The sequence below is a fragment of the Alosa alosa genome, chromosome 1 (assembly GCF_017589495.1).
Source record: "Alosa alosa isolate M-15738 ecotype Scorff River chromosome 1, AALO_Geno_1.1, whole genome shotgun sequence".
Taxonomy (NCBI): domain Eukaryota; kingdom Metazoa; phylum Chordata; class Actinopteri; order Clupeiformes; family Clupeidae; genus Alosa; species Alosa alosa.
The window spans coordinates 23,937,147-23,957,156 of NC_063189.1; the positions used below are offsets into that span (position 1 = coordinate 23,937,147).

At 40.6% G+C, this 20,010-nt stretch overlaps 1 protein-coding gene across 2 annotated transcripts in view; it reads left to right on the forward strand.

The window, feature by feature from the left end:
• The first annotated feature begins 3,922 nt into the window (after positions 1-3,922).
• The window catches only part of rc3h1b (ring finger and CCCH-type domains 1b), a 32,112-nt gene continuing 16,024 nt past the window's right edge, over positions 3,923-20,010 (forward strand). The window contains exons 1-9 of one of the 2 annotated variants that reach the window (XM_048238350.1): positions 3,923-4,168; positions 6,070-6,534; positions 6,878-6,998; positions 12,488-12,727; positions 15,869-16,044; positions 18,301-18,501; positions 18,820-18,952; positions 19,393-19,511; positions 19,869-19,981. In XM_048238350.1, the coding sequence (XP_048094307.1) occupies positions 6,304-6,534; positions 6,878-6,998; positions 12,488-12,727; positions 15,869-16,044; positions 18,301-18,501; positions 18,820-18,952; positions 19,393-19,511; positions 19,869-19,981 (1,334 nt within the window). In that variant the 5' untranslated portion in view covers positions 3,923-4,168; positions 6,070-6,303. Of the gene's footprint in view, positions 4,169-4,429; positions 4,450-6,069; positions 6,535-6,877; positions 6,999-12,487; positions 12,728-15,868; positions 16,045-18,300; positions 18,502-18,819; positions 18,953-19,392; positions 19,512-19,868; positions 19,982-20,010 lie in introns of those variants that run through there. The other variant, XM_048238361.1, reaches the window with a different exon arrangement.

Sequence of the window (20,010 nt, forward strand, 5' to 3'; positions counted from 1 at the left end):
GAAAAAATTAAGCCTATTTGGGTGTAGCATATTCGATTAGTGTATAGCTCATTTGCATATTAAAATTAATTTTCAAAGAAACTTGTAATACAAAAAAAAAAAATACTTTTCGTGGATATGTTCATTGTGTAAAGTTTCATTTTGATTGGAGTAAAGGAAAAAATAGCCCCATTGGGGTGCATTGTTGCCTGGCCTTATTGGCACACATCTCGGATTGATGAGAATTTAACATATTTCCTCAACTGGGATTTCTTAGGACTTTTAGTATGTTGTTCTGGGCACCTCAAAGAAATGATCTATGCTGAAAAAAAATATTTTACAATTAGTCTGTCATAAAACATTACTTTGCCTGGACTATTAGACACGGAAAATGTCAGGCTAGTCAGCGATGAGATGGGAAGACGAAACCGAAACGTATTGTGACAGAAGCAGCAACACCTGCAAACATCAAAAAATGCAGTTGGAAAAATATTAATTAATAAAAATAGTAGACCCACAAATATTGTTTCCTGACTGTTGTTGTATGCTGTTAATTGTCAGTATGTAAAGTTTAGGCAAAGTAGGAAGCAATGTTAGGATGATGTGATTGGTGGCTAGACCAATGATTTCAAAGTGTTGCAAGTGTTGGAAACTTACCCAATCGAGAGTCACCACACTTTATTCACTTTGTGAATGAGTCTGGATTTTTCCAAGCCAACAGGAAAGCTGGCGATTCCAAGGGCCTTACAATGACAGAGAGCCCCCAGAACATATGTCAAGGATCGATGGTGGGGGCCCAAGTTACTACAGTTGAGGCCAAATTTGTTGGAATTTGTTGAAAGAACTAGATGTACCGCAGAGCGGTACAAAATATGACTGCCGCCCAGTCCAGCACATTTTTTACACAAAAATAAATCACGCTGAAAGACCTATATGATTCTAACTGTCTCACTAAATTGCATTATCCACACTCAATTCTTACTGGTATCTGCTAGACAACAAGTACCAAAACATGATTAGTTCATAGATTTCACATGTAAAATTAATTTTATACAAGCCCACCTCCATCTTGCCTGTTCATAATTCTGAGAAATTCTTGAATTGTGTGCATGTGTGCATGTACATGTTTATGTTATGTGTGTGCTGTGTGAGTGTGCGTGCTTGTGTGTGTGCCTGCGTATGTGCCTGTACATGCATGCGTACATATGTCTACTGTGTGAGTATGTGTCATGCGTATGATTACTGTAAATGTATGTGTGTGTGCGTGTGTATCTGTTTGTGCACATGTGTGCACATGAAATGGGTTAACATGACCCCTGGAGGCGCATGCATGCACATGCACAAACACACATACGCAGGCCAACACACAAGCACGCACACACACACACACACACACACACACACCCACACACATAAACATAAACGTGTACACGCACACAATTCAAGAATTTCTCAGAATTATGAACAGGCAAGATGGGGGTGGGGTTGTATAAAATGAATTTTACATGTGAAATCTATGAACTAATCATGTTTTGGTACTAGTCTAGCAGATACCAGTGAGAATTGAGTGTGGATAATGCAATTTAGTGAGACAGTTAGAATCATATAGGCCTTTCAGCGTGATTTATTTTTGTGGAAAAAATGTGCTGGACTGGGCGGCGGTCATATTTTGTACCGCTCTGCGGTACATCTAGTTATTGTTGTTATGTGTTTGAACATAAAAATATGAACATAAAAAAATGCGTTGGTCTCGAGGACAGTCGTTTTCTCCCACTGTGGTCCGAGACCGAGTCAAGACCAAGTCTTTGAAGGAACAAGTCCGAGACGAGACCGAGAAAGCAGAAATCGGTCTCGAGACCGGTCTCAAAACTACATCACCACATCAGACGTCCAATGTTTATGGGCTCCTTCTCCACAAATGCCTTAACATTGTTTTCTTGTCGTTTTTTAACGTTATTGCACTATCAATGTCTTGTACAACAGACACGATAGCGAAAATCTAAATGTCTAGCTTATAGTAACAGGCTTTTTGTTGCAAACAAAATCAACCAAAGTGCGCTCAGGAGACGTGATAGATGAGGCACCATTGCTCATCTGTCCATCATCGTACAAAGCCTGCCCCAAAAAATTTGATTGGTGCAGTCAATTCGAATTCAGACCGAATTTACCGACCTCAAATTTTGTGGGCGGGGTTAAATTCGGGTTGGCTTCCAGGCATAAGGTATAAAAAAAAAAAAAAAGATGCTGTGGTGCAACTGGCCACCACATTCAGGTCTAAGTATACCACATTCAGCTAAGTATGTCCATGGCAACCCGGGTTCGAGTTCAACCCAGTCATTTCGATTCCATTTCATCCCTCTCCCACTTGCTTCTGCTCCCCTCACTTTCTCAAAAAAGGCAAAAGGCCAAAAATATATACTTTATACACTCTAAAAAGTGATTGACATTTTGTGTCAATTTCAACACAGCAATTGTGTGGCTGGCTGGGTGAAAGACAGATTTTTAAAATACAATTTTTAACACATCACTTTTTAGAGTGCTTTGTTTATTTTGCAAAGATATTCTGAAATGGCACATAAACATGTGCTTACCTGTAAAAAAGCTGGATTATAGTGATGTTTCAAGCAAGCTGTTTCACCTTAACTAGTGTTCAGTCATTCAGCCTATTTAAATGGAGATAGTAGCCACTCTGTAGTTTGATATCATTGTGTGGACCACACAGAAAATGAACCACAGAAGGCAGATTTGTATAAGGAGATCAGAAAGAAAATTATATATACACATTTTAAAGGTAAAGGCAGTCCATCTACAAAGCAGCTTGATGTTCCTGTGACTGCACAGAAGTTTCAGGTTCATGGACTGTAGCCAACCTCCCTGGATGTGGCTACAGTCCTACAGTTCAACTAAACTGAACAGAAGGATAGTAGCTCCAAGGTCAACCAGGGTTCATCAGTGTGTAATCACACCATCAGTCACTTTTTGGACAAAAGCGTGCACTTTGGAGGACTCCACTGTTGAAAGAAAAACCAGTGTAGAATTAAAAGCAGTCTGAATAAAATACATATTGTGAAGTCAAAGATTCCTCTGGTAGAAATGTCTTTTGGGTTGATGAGACAAAACCTTTTGGTATGTCACATCAGCATTATGTTCACAGATGAAAAGTGATGATCGCCATGCGTGAACCTGTGAGTCATTCCCCCTTCCATGCTGAGCCCCCTGAAAGCCAAGTAAGCCGAAAGCAGTTTTTGACAATGATGACTGCACCTAAGATGACAAAATGTATGTGGCATTTTGGTCTCAAAAGAAACTGCATCAACCAAGTTTAAAACCAATAATTTGTTGTGTGGCCACCAAATGAAAACTATAGCCAAATGCAAAAATCACACTTCAATCAAATTTGGCAAATTTGGCTATGATGACTAAAGGGCCTGTGTGTGTGTGTGTGAACTTGATAATAAAAAAAAGTTTTGAATCTGAAAATGATAGGCCTATAGGCCTACGTGAATATGATGTGATTGTAGGCAATCACACTGATTGACATCAAGGGTGTCTGAAAAACTAGGTTACATTTGAGGATAGATTTTTATCCTTATGGCATATCAACAACTACATTTGAGGATAGATTTTTTCACTTTTCACAACAGAGGGCCAGGGGCTGAAAACACGGATGTGACAAGTACAGAAAGAGTAGCATGAGCAAGAGTCTGTTAATAACTTCTAAATCTGTCAGAATGTAGCCTAATTGGCTAGCCTATGTATGCCTGGTTTAGTTGGTGGTTTTGTCTAAAACGGGAGATTAGAATCTGAGAAGTAATACCGTGCCAAAGAATCCACGGATTGTCCTGAAGCTTTTACAACAGGCCAATATGTTTTAACGTTTATTATATCTCGAGATGGATGCAATGGGAGCGCAGAATGTCATTTGGTAACACGACCCCATTTGAAAGCACCATTGGTGCTAGTTGCGCCATATGACCACAAGGGGTAAATTCGGGTAGATTCCGCCCTTTGCCAGTTAGCGACTCGACTCGTTCGCTTCCTTGTTTAACTTCTGCTGTTGGCAGTTTTTGTCAGCAACTCCCCAGGAACTTCGGTAGCCGCTAACGTTACATGGTCGACATGGCGACCGACAAAATAACGCGACGTTTTCTGAAAAATAGATGAAGATATCCACTATTCTTTGAAGCAAGTAAGTATGCACTAGTTTTGTTAGGTATTTGTAGCAATGCTTGTGGTCTCTGGGTGTGGACTAAAATCTCAGATAAGAGAATAAAATGGCTAATACACACAACACAGGTTAGCTAGTAAGAAAATGCTGGCCTCTGTTCTTAGCTACTAACGTTAGGATGCTAGAACATTAGCCGCCTATGGATAGCCAGCCGGCGGTGTTGTTTGCCGAGCTACGTTAGCATGGTTGTTTCTGTAGACTGACGAATGTTGGCTCTCCCCTTCTGTTGGCTCCAGTTAATGGTAACGTTAAATACATCTACAGATATCGCGCTCATTAATTTAAGAAACTGTTAGTGATTGGCGCATGGACTCCATTTAAGTTAGCACGTTAACGTTAGTTATTAGCTGGGGGAAAGGTACGAGTGTTTATGAAAATTGGAAATCCTATCACATAGTTCTAGATGACCAAGTGAAATTGTAGCAACGTTGCTAACGCTATCTCGTTGCCTCCCGTAGCAAGAGCTAGCTGACCGAGGCAGTGCTATTTATTTCGATTCGTTAGATCACCACATTAGTTTCGTTTTTAACGTAATTTATTTGTTAGATATCAGATAGTCTACTAGAGATTACAAATGCGCCCTTGTTCCAGACAGTGATGGCCACTCACAATTTGATGTAACGTCACTATACGAATCGGCAAACAGTAACGTTATGTTAATGTTACATAATCATGCAAGATGTTTCTGGCAATTCAACTAGCATGGCTAACTGCCGTCTGTCTTGCTAAGGCTAGCTAGAATCTAGCTATTTGTTTGACGTAACGATATATTTAACAGGAACGGTATTTTTACTGTGTTAAATTAAACGAAACTTCCTCTGTTCTGTCAGACATGGTACGTGATATTCTGCAGCTAAGGTTAATTACTAATAGAAGGTACCCTGACCACCCAGTATGTTTGAGATGAAAACGGCTAGTCAAATGAGGTGTAGCTAACGTTAAGCATAGCAAAATTGTTGTTTAGCGTTAGCAAGCATAGCAAGCTAGGACATGATATCCTGCCGGTTGGGGAACATTTACTTATCGATAGTTGGGTAGACTACGAACATAAACCTGCTTAAGGTTGATTCTTTCAACAGTTCATATCTTAACATGCGAATGTATGTCGAGGACTTGTAGATTTAACATGTACGCTATTGTGGAGTTTCAAGCCGCGACATTTTCCTGGATAACAACATTTCTCCGCCTGTTACACAAGCTAACGTTACTTACAAATAACGTTAGTGCTAGCTATTTAGCGGAGTTGTTGGGCTTTCTAGTTTACACACCTATTTTTAGCGATACAAAAATATGACGGCAAACGCTAGCTTATACTATAGGTATTTGATTTCAAACTGAGTGAACGAAACAGAAGGGCATAATTAGGATGCGCTTGGTTATCAACACGTTAATGGTTAAGGTTTTATGTAAAACCAGATATTATCGTGTGCGGAGTCGGGATATCCAGATGGGGAGATCCTGTCTAGAGTATTCTGGTGCGCTGTTTCATGATTAGCCATTTCTTGGAAGTGTACATAGTATTTCACTGCTTTATAATGTTATGCTACACGTAATGTTATCACCTCTATCGAAGTATCACGTTGAAGATCGTCTCAAGACGTTTAGATGGTTTATGTTGTTGCTTTGTTTACTATCTTCTATCTGGTTCAAAACTTGCTGTGACGATGTGCCAGTAACTTCAACGAGAAAAGCCACTGGCCGGTCCTTTGTCCTTTAATGTAATACCAGACACGAGTAAATTTTATAGGGGGAAAAAGACCTTGATAAATTATTGAAAATATATGAGTAATATCGTTGTGTTCAACAGCACTGATTCACAGTGTGATGTCATTTTATGTGATGTATTTTCCTTTGTCTTTCAGGTGTTTTGTGTCACACCATGTGATGACCATCCACAAATCGTCCGGCATTTAAAGGAATCTAATGGATAATTTTGATTCCAGTGGAATCTAATTTTCTTTCTTTGTAAAACAAACAGAAAAGGATACAAATCAGAGTCACTTGAGCCAACTTAGGCCATTCTCCTTGACTCAGACAAAAAAAAAAAATAGATACGATTTCCCCCCATTTTTTACATGTAGACCACTTCTGTTACAATGCCAGTGCAAGCCCCACAATGGACAGAATTTTTGTTGTGCCCAATATGTACACAAACATTCGAAGAGACTGTGCGGAGGCCCATCAGCCTGGGCTGTGGCCACACTGTCTGCAAGATGTGCCTGAACAAGCTGCACCGAAAAGCCTGTCCCTTCGATCAGACTGCTATCAATACAGACATCGAGCAGCTGCCAGTCAACTCGGCCCTTCTTCAACTGGTGGGGGGTCAGGTAGGTTGTGCCATACTAGGATTTCAATTAACTTGCTGCAGGTTGATATTAAGTATAAGTATATATACTCTTTTGATCCTGTGAGGGAAATTTGGTCTCTGCATTTATCCCAATCCGTGAATTAGTGAAACACACGGCTGCCCAAAGTAGGCCACGGCTGCCCAAAGAAAGTATTAGTGAAAGAAGTAAGAGCAATGATATTGTAGTTTGTGGCACCATGTAGTTTGTTCACTCGCCACCAACGTGTAAATGTTTTTCAGTCAGGTTAATGTAAAATCGTGGGAAGGGGCTGTGATATGGGGTTGTTTTTGTTGTTGAACCAAGAATGCTGCTGCTTTCACAGGTGCCAAAACTGCAGCCCGTGGCCCTTATTACTGACCCAGAGGACACCAAGCACTATGATGAGGCTCGCCAATGCGTTGAGGAACTGGCCCTCTACCTCAAACCCCTCAGCAGCATTAGAGGTAAGGACCGGAGGAGGCCTTTTGCATATAGACCGATTTCAGGTCCCTAAAACCGTCGTTAAGGACGAACTCGGAGGACAAGCAAACCCAGAGCCGTATAGCAATACATTGAGAGAAAGACGCAAGGTGCTTGAAAATGGTTAACTTTTGGCAGAGAAAAGCAGACGGAAATTCCCCTGTGTGGTACAGGAGACATTTCATATTTTTGTGATGTGTCCGTTCAAAGCTAAAAATGTTTAAAACGCCAATAAAGTAAGCAGGCCTAGGTGCTTGACCTTTGGATACAAAGCATGCATTATGAAGCTACGAAGTTATGCCACAAATGTTATCTTCATGCTCAAGAGGGAAAAACTCAAGTCATGTAGGCTAAATAGCATAGGGTAGTGACGTTAACAAAGTGTTTTTTTAATCATATTCCTCAGCATATCATTTTAATAAGAGACTTATGATCCATGAGAACGGAGGCAAACGTTAGCCTACATTTTACGCAAATAACAATATGCAGGGTAGCCTAAAGTTAAAGTTGACACTCCATTTGAGTTGTTTGTTTTAAGAAAGAAGACATGGGCTTGCAAGTAATGTTATTGCATAGGCCTACTATAAGGTAGCCTAGCTTATAGCTAATCCGTCATAGGCTCCTGTCCTGTCAGTTAACATCCAGCACAATGCATTTTTTGCATTGTAACGTTATTTCAGTCAATCGTTCAATGTGTTGCCAGCATAGGCTACTTTATCAAAGTAATTATCCTCTGACTTCAGGGGGAAATGATTGTCCACCCCTGTCAATATTTACCCTTTGAGTAGGTAATGTTCTCACTAAATCTAAACTAATTGTTTCTGCAGTCGAAGCCCTAACGTTAACATTAGCTTAAGCCTAACCTAACTTTACAGTGACTGGCCACATGTTTAGCCTACCTTCCGTAAAATCCGTTGCTTTTTCATAGGTAAATCCGCTACACCTCTAGATGAAAACAATCCAGACTCGGCTACACCGAAATATTTCGGCAATTTGTTTTTATTCTTCATCTTATATCAAGTTCAGCCAGCTTGTTTTCTATGCGCTGTCAGTGTAAACAACTAGTGCTTGTCCTCCGAGTTCGTTCTTGACTACGGTTGTTAGGGACCTGAAACTCAACAGTGACCGCCCACTCTGGTTATGGAAGTAAAAATCCCGTTCATTTTCTCTATTTAGAAGTTGTTTATCAGGGCTCTACACTAACATTTTTTTTCAGGAGCACTTGTGCGCCCAAGGTAAAAAATTTAGGAGCACAGACAAAAATTTGGGAGCACAGTCAGTTCTGTACTTAACTTACACATAATCTAACATTATACTGCAGCTAACAGTTAAACATGCCAGTGCACCAACTGCGAATATTAAGAATGACTGACAACATTTAGGCTACAGGAAACAGGATTTTAAAGATCAGTGCCTACTTTATTTTCAGTCTGTTCTATTTTCCTACATTTTGTTAATGTAAAATAATATAATACATTGCCATATTTGCATTTAGCCTGTATATCAAGTATCCTGCCAAATGTAGGCTAATTTATTTATTTGTGAATCCATCTATAGCTAATCCAAATATGCCCATGGTGACCTATCTGACTGCATACTGCCTAATAAGACTACTACTACTAAAACAGTCTATTTTCTCTTCCACAAAACCCAACATAGGCTAATCAAGGATATATGTTTTATACTTTTAGTTTTTATTTGAAATATCTGCATTGATGGGGGCAGTAGGCAAGCGTTAGGCCTACTTTTAGTTTTGCACTTCAGCTTGTATTGGTGTAAACAAACATACATCGCGTGGAAGCCTGGAGTTGTCAGTAGCGTTCTATCTTTGAATAAAATGGGAGTTATTACGGGAGGGTACTTTAGTGCGGTTCGTTAAGCTACAGCTATATTTTGCATATTGCAGCCAATCGTCAACTGGGCTAAAAGGCATGTTAGGTTACCTTTCCTTCTCTCACTGCATTCTCAGAATCTCATCCTGTTCCTCTTATATCCAATGAATTCGGTGGATAGAAGAACTAATTTCTTCAATCTTTGCATCTTGGCTGGCTAGTCTAACTTTCCCCTTTTTCTGCGCGCTCTTGGATTTGATAGAAGCGACTACTAGCGAGTCACAACGCGAAACTGCTAACATTGATGGGAGGTGTAGTTTTTATGCTGCATTAGCGACGTGATTCTATGGTTTGCACCAGTAATGTTTCTCGATGTTGCGGTGTATTTTGTAGACAAACATTGACATGGTTAGAAGTCATTCGCACCAGTGCACCTAAATATTTTTTTGCACTCGTACGGCCTCATTTTTACTCGCATGTGCGGAAAGTGAAATGGCCGCACTATAGAGCCCTGTTTATAAGTCATAATATCATAACCATCAAAGAATTTCCAGTGATGTTTTTACCTAGCTTTCTATGTTACTGTGGCATAGGTTAATAACTTGGCTGCTTGATCTACCTTTCATTGAACAGGGTTCCCGCGGATCCAAAGGTAGATTTAACACTAGCTACGAAACAATGAAGCTATAAGCTACCCCCCAACTCTTTCACCAGCCACTATAGATATATAAAATTATTAAAATGTGCTATTGTCTAACTACTATCCATGATTAAAATGTGCTACTGTCCAACTTGATCTAACTATACTGTGTAGCCTACATAATCTGATTTTAATATGTACAGATATGTAGGCTATATTTAACATTTATTTTCTATTTGGTCTGTTATGAAATCATGCATTGACCCATTTAAGCACAGCTCAGTTTTAAGAAACTTAAATACATGCATGCTTAGCATTTTGTGAAAAGAAAACATTGACAAACTCTTAACCGTGAGCTGCCTGTATATTCTCTGATTCTAATAATTACAGATATCTAGGCGATGTAAGCACAGCTCAGTTTTAAGAAATGCTTATAGCCGAAAGACCATGTTGAATTTTGCTACAATTTATTTCAAAACCGGATTACTCTGGAACAGCTACACGGGAATGCATTACACCTTTGTGTTCGGTAAGGTCTGCTGTTTATTCTGATATAGGCCTATGGTTTTTCATGTGTTGCGTGAAGTGTGTGTAGGCCTACGATATTCCACCGAGACAGTGGATGTGGGGATGGCGCAGAGAATAATTATTAAATCTCTTGAAGTTATTTTTCACGCAAACGGTTTATCACAGCAAATAGTGGCTAGCTAGCACGGTTTAAAAGCTGAGAAAAGTCTCTTTCATGTGACACATGATGAGTAGCCTACTTCTCGAGGAGTTCAACAGAGAAGAATGGGTGAATTTGGACGCACTTCATATGCCTTATAGTGCGCCATGCTGCGCACTGGTAGTTATTATAGGTAACTTCAAATCAAAGCGATTTACCCTTATAGGCTGCACATTGCAAGATCTGTACGAGATGATCCGCAGCACTGAAGTGAGAAATGATTTAACTCTTTGTGTAGCGCATGTGAGCACTTTTTTCCACATTTCAACCTGAATATTGGGGTGGACATTTCAGTCGTAATTTGACATTGGTGTGGACACGTCCTTCGGTCCCCACGCAAATCTACGCCCCTAAGCACTACATTACCCAATAGCATAAAGCAGTTTCTTTGATTGGAAGAGATCCCTGTTGCCATGGTAATGTTTGTTACTTAACTCTGCCTCAACCCTCTCCTGTTGTGTGTTCTGAACGACGGATGAGGCAGTTTGGAGAAATGTGACAAACCCTTAAAAAAAAAAATCTCTCCTTGAAAGTTGAATTTGCTCAAATAGGGCCCTGTGAGACCCGTTTTTTATTATTTTCCAAGTTCCGTTTTATGTTCTCAAATTCCGTTTTTTTTTTTTTTTTTTTTTTTTTTTTGTAAAATTTCATTTTAGTTGTTTCAGATTTTTATTTTTTACTTGTCTTCACTTATAAAAAGTCAATGACAGACACAATTCAGCTTTTTAAATATTCAGCAAAGCCAATCATTCTAAATTCTCCAACATTTAGCCAAACATTCAACAAATCTCTGCGCAAAAACAATAGGGCCTAGTGCCTACATAACTTCAACTACATCACCATAACTAGGCTGCAAGTTTAGATAAAATAAAAGGGCACTTTGTAACTTAAAATGTCCCACTACTTAAAAGTAGCCTACTTTTTTGTAGATTCTTGTTTCATTTTAAATATGTGTTGCTTTCTGGAGCATTTAGCCTACCATCTTTAGCACACATCTCCACTGAAGGATGGCTACATGATGGTAAGGCGCTTGGTGTTGCGCTCTCTCGACCAGTGAGAATCTATTGCAGCACTTTTTGAATGGTGGGTCTGCCCGTCTGCTTGAGGTTGCTGACATTCGTGTCTGGGAATGGGACTGCTTGCAATGTTTCAAGAAACTGAGTTAGTGGTGTGTCATCTTCTGCACACATTTCAACAATCTTCCACAAACTCATGTCTTGCATCTACTGATTTTGTCACTGTCTCGGCTGGAGGGATTTGCCCGCAGTGGATTTAGCTTTGTTCTTAAGTTGCCCTTTTGATTTCTATGGTTGCTATACATGTGTATTTGCGCAATTATGTGTTGCAAACTAGTTGTTTTCAGACTCATAGTAGTCATTGGGGTATTGTTTAGCCCCGTTATCTAGCAATCAAGCAGTTTAGTGTTTTGCCACCGTTGTCGGGATTGCTTATTTTCTTTGTCACGCACCAATCAACAAACTCAACATACGTGAATATTTGAGACATAATTACTAGGCTACGGAACGCGTTCAACTAATGTCTTACGGTCACAGTTTAGGCAGAGACCTTATATGCTTTTTGTTTTAAAGTAAACTGAAATAAAAATGAGACATTTTTTTATTTAATGTGTCAACGGAATATCTGCAAATTTCATGCAATTGTAGGGCCCTACAATACAAACAGTAGGAAGTTAGTCAATCCAGTTTCCTTCAATTCAAGAGGAATCACGGTAAACTATAATTAGGATGGAATACATTGGAAAAGATATAATTTGCAAGGGTTTATGGGATAAGTAGTTTCTTCACTCTGAAAATGAAATATTTACAGTCTACTACCTTTGCCTTTTTCATTTTTCTGGTGGTTTGTTAGCACAAAATCAAATGTTTCAAATGATTCATCTCGTAGCTGGTCCAACATTAAAACTCTAGTTGAGGATTTTACAAAATGTCAATGGAGAAAATGAGAGGGAAATTTACTTCCTGACATTTATTGTCTGTTAATGTTTTCTATACATTACTATTACTTTCTGATATAATTGCTCTATGGGCCATAGGGGGGGCTTTTGTCACGATGAACATAATTTTGTTCTGATTTTTAATAACATGGGTCTAAATCTTCTACATTTTATATTTTTTATTATCAACGGCTTTAAAAGTGATTGTTGTGTTCCATTATACATGTCAGTTTTCCACTGCAGAGATGCTTGCATGTATGACTGCATGTATCACTACATGACTGCAGTGTTCTCTTTTTCACTTCTCGCCTTCTGTTCAGGGGTGGGTCTCAGTAATGCAGCCCAGAGCATGCTTAGCCGGCCCATGCAGCGGAAGCTGGTGACCCTGGTGCACTGTCAACTGGTGGAGGAGGAGGGCCGAGTCAGGGCCATGCGAGCAGCCCGTTCTCTGGGGGAGAGGACTGTAACGGAGCTCATACTCCAGCACCAGAACCCCCAGCAGCTCTCTTCCAACCTCTGGGCTGCTGTGCGTGCCCGTGGCTGTCAGTTCCTGGGCCCAGGTAATAACCATGTCGAAGAATTTCCAGTGGTGTTTTTACCTAGCTTTCTATGTTACTGTGGCATAGGTTAATAACTTGGCTGCTTGATCTACCTTCCATTGAACAGGGTTCCCGCGGATCCTTAAAAAGTCTTAAATACAACTTTCGGTTTTTAAGGCCTAAAAAAAAGTCTTAAATTGTCTGGAATGTCTTGAATTTTCGAAAAGGAGGTATTCAATTTGTGTAGGCTATGGGACCTCCAGCGAGTGCGAGAGAGCGAGTGAAATGTCTCCACCCGGAACGCAACTGTAGGCCGATAAGTGACTATAAGGCTACTGGAGGAAGTGGCAAATTGAAGATGTTTTTCACGGGTGTCATTAAAGGTGTGAAAACAATAAGAATATGAAAAAATTGGCCTGACGTTTTCGTGGTGTAGCCGAGCCCTGAGAGATACGCAGGTAGCCGTGAGCGGTAGAGTGAGAGGAAGAAAGAGTAGGCCAGTTAGCGATAGGGTGGCCATACGTTCGGATTTAGGCCGGTCAGACATACGGATTTTAAAAGCCCTGTCCGGCACAGCAGGCCGGACGCTCATTTGTCCTCCCTTTTGGAGTTGCGTTGGGCTTAGAATCTTATTTGCTCGAACGCAGCATTGTTTCACAAACTATAGACACGAAGACTGCTGGTCAAATAATGCGCGGACCGGTGCTTCTGTCACTCGTCTGATAATTTACTGCGCAATTTATGAAGGAACCAAGGACCGACAGAAAAAGAAAACAAACGTTTTCGCAATCAGGAGAAAATGCACATGAAGATCTGTTTGCTTCTCTCCAGCGTGTGTTACTGGCCTAGCCTAGCCTAAGTAAATATCTGTCTATAGCCTACCTGTAATATCTGTCTGCAGCTTGCTTGCCAGCCTTTCCCAGTACTTCGCAAGTGAAATATAACCGCTTTTTTTATGTTGTGGACTACATAAAATGTTGGCTACATTAAAAAACGCATAATACGTGCGTGTTTGAGATGAAACCAGCAGTTTTTCAGCAGGAACATGCGAGGAGGACCTGTCTCTTAATTAATGGGGTGGTTTCACTTTTCCCATACATTTTTTTTAAAACAAGTCAATGGTTTTGCAATGTTTCAGTCAAGCTTTGGTTGGTTTAAATACAACTGGTGTGCAAAATTTAAAGTAGTGGATCAACTTTGATTTGCTGTGCTGCATATGGGACAATAGATGCACATAGTAAATTATATAAAGTAGGACTATTAAAATATTTAAATAGCTTAGTCTACCTTTGAAAAAAATATTTTCCAGTCCAGTATACATGTTTGGCAAGTAGCCTAGGTTACTACAGAAAGATACAGGTGAAGTCTCAGCCAGTAGCACAACCAGATATGTACAGCCAGCTTTTAAAAGCAAGCAGCCCAGACCCTAAAGTTGGGTATTTATAGCTGTGAAGGTAATTCATACACAATTATTGTCTTTTGCCAAAATATATTTGGAAACTTCTGTAGACATTAGGGGTGTAACGGTTCATGTATTCGTATTGAACCGAAACGGTACGGGTGTCACGGTTCGGTGCATGAATTGACACGGAGAATACACGGTATAAAAATACATAAAACTCGTGTGCGGATTAATTAATTTCATGCGCAATTACTGTTAAGTAGCGAGAGTTACGGGGAGTTCTTTAGCGACACCTAACGCTAATCTGTAGCCTAAGCCTTAGCTCTGAAGCTCTGATTGGCGCCTATGTTTTTTTTTTTTGTCAGGTCGTCTGTCGAGTCTGTCAGTCATTAGCAGCACTAAGGTTAGACCCACAAGAGTTAGAGGATCCGCTGGTCTCTTTAAGATCGCAAGTTTGAGAACTTCAGTTACAGTAACGTTAGTAGCCTACAGGCGAAAGAGTGGTGGATAAGATGAAACTGTGTGTCGGCGTTGTTCAGCAGTTCTTGGGTATGAGTGGAAAAAATGCTACACATATTCGAAGCTATCACCCAGATGTTGTACCAATCACTGAAACGAGGGGAAAAAACAACTTCCCCTGCGCTTCAGCAGACTTTAAATACACATACAAATAGGGCCAAAACCTATGGCTTAAATTAAATGATTTCGTAATGACAGAAAGCTATGTAAATCGCGTGGTAATTACCTTTATGTCGGGGTAACTTGTAACTTCTCACATGAGGAGCTGGTAGTGTTAAGTGCATAGACCGTAAAATAAAGTGACAACGCTAACCAGGCTAATAAACAAACCATGCTACGGTGAGTTAACGTCAAAGGGCAAAGTCGTGACTTCTAGTTGTAGTCTGTTTATGAAATGAAAGGAGCAATTTAGTTTAAAAAAAAAGGCAAAATAGTCGCGATATTTTCAGTTAGTAGGCTAGATTATTACTTTACACACAATAAAAAAATATTGAGGCAAATTGTAGACCCTTCCATATACAACTAAACACAGATGTTGAAGGTCTTGCTTAAGTGGATTTTTAAAAACCATTTTTCTATGTAATTTGCACTTTCAGAAATAAGAGATGCTGTAGGCCGATTTTCAGTTTTATAGCTGATTGTCTTATTTTGTTTACAAGTTACAGATGGAGTCTGGGTACTTATTGTACTGTTTAGCCTACATCTTACACACTTCAGGCTGTTGCAGATAGCTCAGGGAAGAGACTGTATGACACTAGGTGGTACAGCCTGAGACATGTACAAAAAAAAAAGCTTTCTGCATTTTTGTTTTGCTTTTCCCTCCATTGTACCGAACTCGTACCGAACCGAGGTATGAACCGAACCGTGACTTCTGTGTACCGTTACACCCCTAGTAGACATCTAAAATGGGGTGGGGGTTAAAATTAGTAGGAAAAAACTATTGCATAAAACAGTTTTAGGTTGTCGTAAGTATCTTTGCCGTGGTATAGTCTGAATTTTTCCATTTAGATGTCTTAAAAAGGTCTTAAAAGTCTTTAAATTTGGACTTAGATAATGTGCAGATACCCTGATTGAAACTATTGAAATGTGGAAATTGAAATATGCATTTACAGTTACATTTCTATTCAGGTGATTACAAGTGTTTACTGTGTATGCCATGTATTTTACACCCCCCACACTTCCTAGTCATTCAGTATCAACCGAAGTGGCAGTGTTTTTAATGTCTTTATGTTCCACCACAGCCATGCAAGAGGAAGCCCTGAAGCTAGTTCTATTGGCGCTAGAGGATGGTTCAGCCCTTTCCAGGAAAGTTCTGGTTCTGTTTGTGGTCCAGAGACTGGAGCCCCGATTCCCCCAGGCCTCAAAGACCAGCATCGGTCATGTGGTTCAGCTGCTCTACAGAGCTTCCTGCTTTAAGGTGAAGTTTCAGAGCATTACCTCCTGGAAATATCCATACTATATATGTGGATTAGGAACATAGGCAAGCTGTGTATGTACATATGTGTCTGTTTGTGTGGTGTGTGCAGTATAATTTTGTGATTCTGTGAAACAGAGGTGGTGTTGCCGAGTGCCAATTGGATGGGTTGCTTTTGAATTGGATGGGTGGCTTTTGAAGAGTTTCAGGCCCTAGGGTCTGTAAAGTGCAGCGAGACTATTACAATTGTTAATGTGGCCCTTTAAAAAAAATGACTTAACTTGAATTGAGCATACTCTTGAAGTGTCATACTGAAAATCAGAGTTAACACAGGTTACGGAATTTCTGAAATATCATAGAATTTTGGAAAGTCTATTCCAGACATGGAAAGTCAGGGAATTTTATAATTTGGGGGAAAAGTCATGGAATATCAGGGAATTTTGTTGTAGCAGTTTAAAATTTACTTGCCAAAATACATTAATACAAATATTTTTCCTCACAGAATTGGTGTGGAGTATCTACATCTATATCTGATTCTTAGCATTACTGCTTGCTTGAGTAGTTAAAAGTAAAAGATTCTTGAACGTAACGCAGCATTCATTATATAAATTTTCCACATCAGGGAAAAGTCATGGAATTTTACATTTGACTTGGAGTGTGAACCCTGGAAAAGTTACTTCTGTGTTCCAATCATTTTTTTGGAGTCAAGCAACTTGACCTAGACAAGCAAATTGGCAAAAGCATGCGAAACATGTTTAATAATGTGCAATATTTAATACTATGTGGAGGGAATTTTGCAGGTAGTGGCCAGTCAGATCGTTTGTCGTATTTAAAGGTTTGAAATCTGTAGGTCTATGACGTTGTTGGTCGGTTGGTGTAATTTGCTAAAAAGACAGCCTGGAGGGCTGAAGGGGGCTTTTGAGGGGTTGTTGCTCCTGGTTCACTAGATAATTAATCCTAGGCTTACTCACTGGACTGACAGTTGTAATATAAAGACTAGTGACTAGCTGGCCCACTGGGTCATTCCATGTCAAATCAGACAAAATCCAGGAAAACTGTTGCCACACCGTCCCAGACTTTAATTATAGTTTGTCTAAGTAATGTTTAGGTGCCAAATGTAAGACCTGGAAAATATGTTAAAGGTGCCATAAGCGATGCAACGCGGTTTCTAAAACATTTTCTGTCACATACAGTACAGCTCACCATCCGCTAACTGCCTGTGCCCGAATGCACTGTAAAAAAAAATGCGGTCTCCGTGGACAGTCTAGGCTCCAAAAACGGCCACAAAACAACTTGGGCCAACCTTGCCCATGAAAACATAACAAACTGTTCCAGCAAATCATCGATGAGATGCACGTTTGGGAGAGTCAACAGAAGTGACGTTACCCTGCTTCGCTTATAGCACCTTTAAAATATATGTTTTTTACACTCTCAAAAATGGCTTACTGTAACTTGGAGGCCATGTTTGGACACACACTACTCACAAAAAGTCAGGGATATTTGGCTTTCGGGTGAAATTTCAGGATGAACCTAAAATCCATTATAACCTTTACAGATGAACTTAATGTGACCTTCTCTAAACTGTTGAATGCGCTATGAGCATGTCTCACAGTTGAATGTTTCAGAACATGTTTGTCTTCTGTTTCCATGGCAAATAATACTTTTGAAAATATTAAGGCCCAAGCATTGCTTTCCAGCAGAGCCATATAAAGGCTTTATATGGCTCTGCTTTCCAGGCTGTATGAAATAAATATCCAGATCTGAAAAAAATCAAATTAAAATAAAAACAAAGCTCAACAGAATTACTTTTCAGGCCTTGGTAATGGGACCCATTCATGATGTAGACAAGGTTTGAACAAAATCTGAGACAGTGCAGCAGCAACGTTATCTGATTTGACACAGAATGCCATACCATCTTTCCATGCCATGGCATGTACCCACATAGAGTGGAGAGTTTTGCCTCACATGCATTTCTTTTTGAGCATCAGGATGGTGATCGTGAAGGTTGTTGCTGCTGCTCTAATGAAACCCTTCAGATGTGAATGCTCTGAAGCCTCTGAAGTGCCTGTTTAGATGCACCAAGGGTATTGTTAATTAGGCCTCAGCCAAATGTTGTAGGTGGGATCCAGGAACAGGAGACGGGGATGGGATGTACTGATACTGCCATGTTCTGCCTCTGGATGGTGTGTGTTTGGAGGAGGGTTTTTGAAAATGTCTTGGGACTATGCAGTGCAACCCTCGCTCACCTGTGCCCCCCAGGTTACAAAGCGTGATGAGGACTCGTCGCTAATGCAGTTGAAAGAGGAGTTCCGCACGTACGAGGCGCTTCGTCGTGAGCACGACTCTCAGATTGTGCAGATCGCCATGGAGGGGGGGCTGCGCATCGCCCCTGACCAGTGGTCCTCTTTGCTCTATGGGGACCAGTCCCACAAGTCCCACATGCAGTCCATCATCGACAAGGTGAGTTTGACAGTGGTCAGTCAGTGGTAGAATGGTTTTACTTCTTGTTGTACTGCTAGAGTAACATAACATGCGACAGCTGAAACTAAATTCCTTGTCAACATCAGGGTACTTGGCCATTATTAAAGCTGATTCTGATGACCTCTCTTAATTATTTATTCACAGAGTTAGAGTTAGAACTCTTTAACACAGAGTTAGGCAATTACCTATGATCACAAACATTGTCCAGAGAGTGCATGGTATTGTTTTTGTTTTGCCTGGTGTATCTCTAACGAGTTCTTCATTTTCTGTCCTTGCTTTGTGGTGCTGGCTTGTTAGTTGCAGACACCAGCGTCGTTTGCTCAGAGTGTGCAGGAGCTGACCATCGCTCTCCAGAGGACGGGCGACCCGGCCAACCTTAACCGGCTCAGACCTCATCTGGAGCTGCTGGCCAATATTGACCCCAGTCCAGGTATCAGCGCGCGCGCACATGCACACGCACACATACTCACACACACACAAACATTAGCATCAATTTATTTTTCTTATTTATAAAAATTTGTTTTTTCCAGGCAACATCAGTTGATTAATTTAATTAAAAAGCTGTTGCATTCAAGTTAATTCTGCAAACCTACCACCACAAATAGAATTCAATTCTGTGGGAAGCACTGTGATGGGTTGGCATACTTTTGAGCTCACTGGGCTACCTCAGGAATATCCTGATTTCTTCCAGTTGTGACCTCTTAAGGTTTTGCACAAACGTGTGGAGATTTTGTGTGCAGTGGGAGCCCTTTTCGGAAACCTTGTCATTATGTTAGTGTTTGGCAGGAAATTGCATTGGCAGAAAATGTTAAGCATTGTCAGTCGGGCTGGATCATTTTGAGTTTATACTGAACCTTGTAAATCCCCCAGATGCCCCACCACCCACCTGGGAGCAGCTGGAAAAGGGCCTGGTTGCTGTGAAGACAGTCGTGCACGGCCTGGTGGACTTCATCCAGAATCACAGCAAGAAGGGAACGGATCAGCAACAGGTAGGGCCAGTTGGAATGGTGTGGCATGAACTTGGGTCTGTCCATATTCTTGTAGTTTGACCGCTGCAACAGGGTGATTCAAGTAAAAATAGAGTAAGCGAGAGTACTTTCTACTAAGCAAAAGATAAAATCATGACTGTCTGATGTGTCCCTTTTGCGGTTGCCACACACACACACACACACACACTTAGACGCACACACTGTGGTTATAGTGTGCGTGTGTTAATTTGGGTTTCTTACACTTTGAGTCTACAGTTTCCCTTTTGAGCTGAATGATTTGTTTTTTTGTGTGTGTGTCAGTCACACTCTCACGATGTGTAACTCGCTCTTGTCTCCTCTGCATTGCCTTATCTGCAGCCCCCACAGCACAGCAAGTATAAGACGTACATGTGCCGTGACATGAAGCAGAAAGGGGGCTGTCCCAGGGGAGCCAGCTGCACCTTCGCCCACTCACAGGAGGAGTTGGAGAAGTAAGCCCAGACCCAACACACACACACAC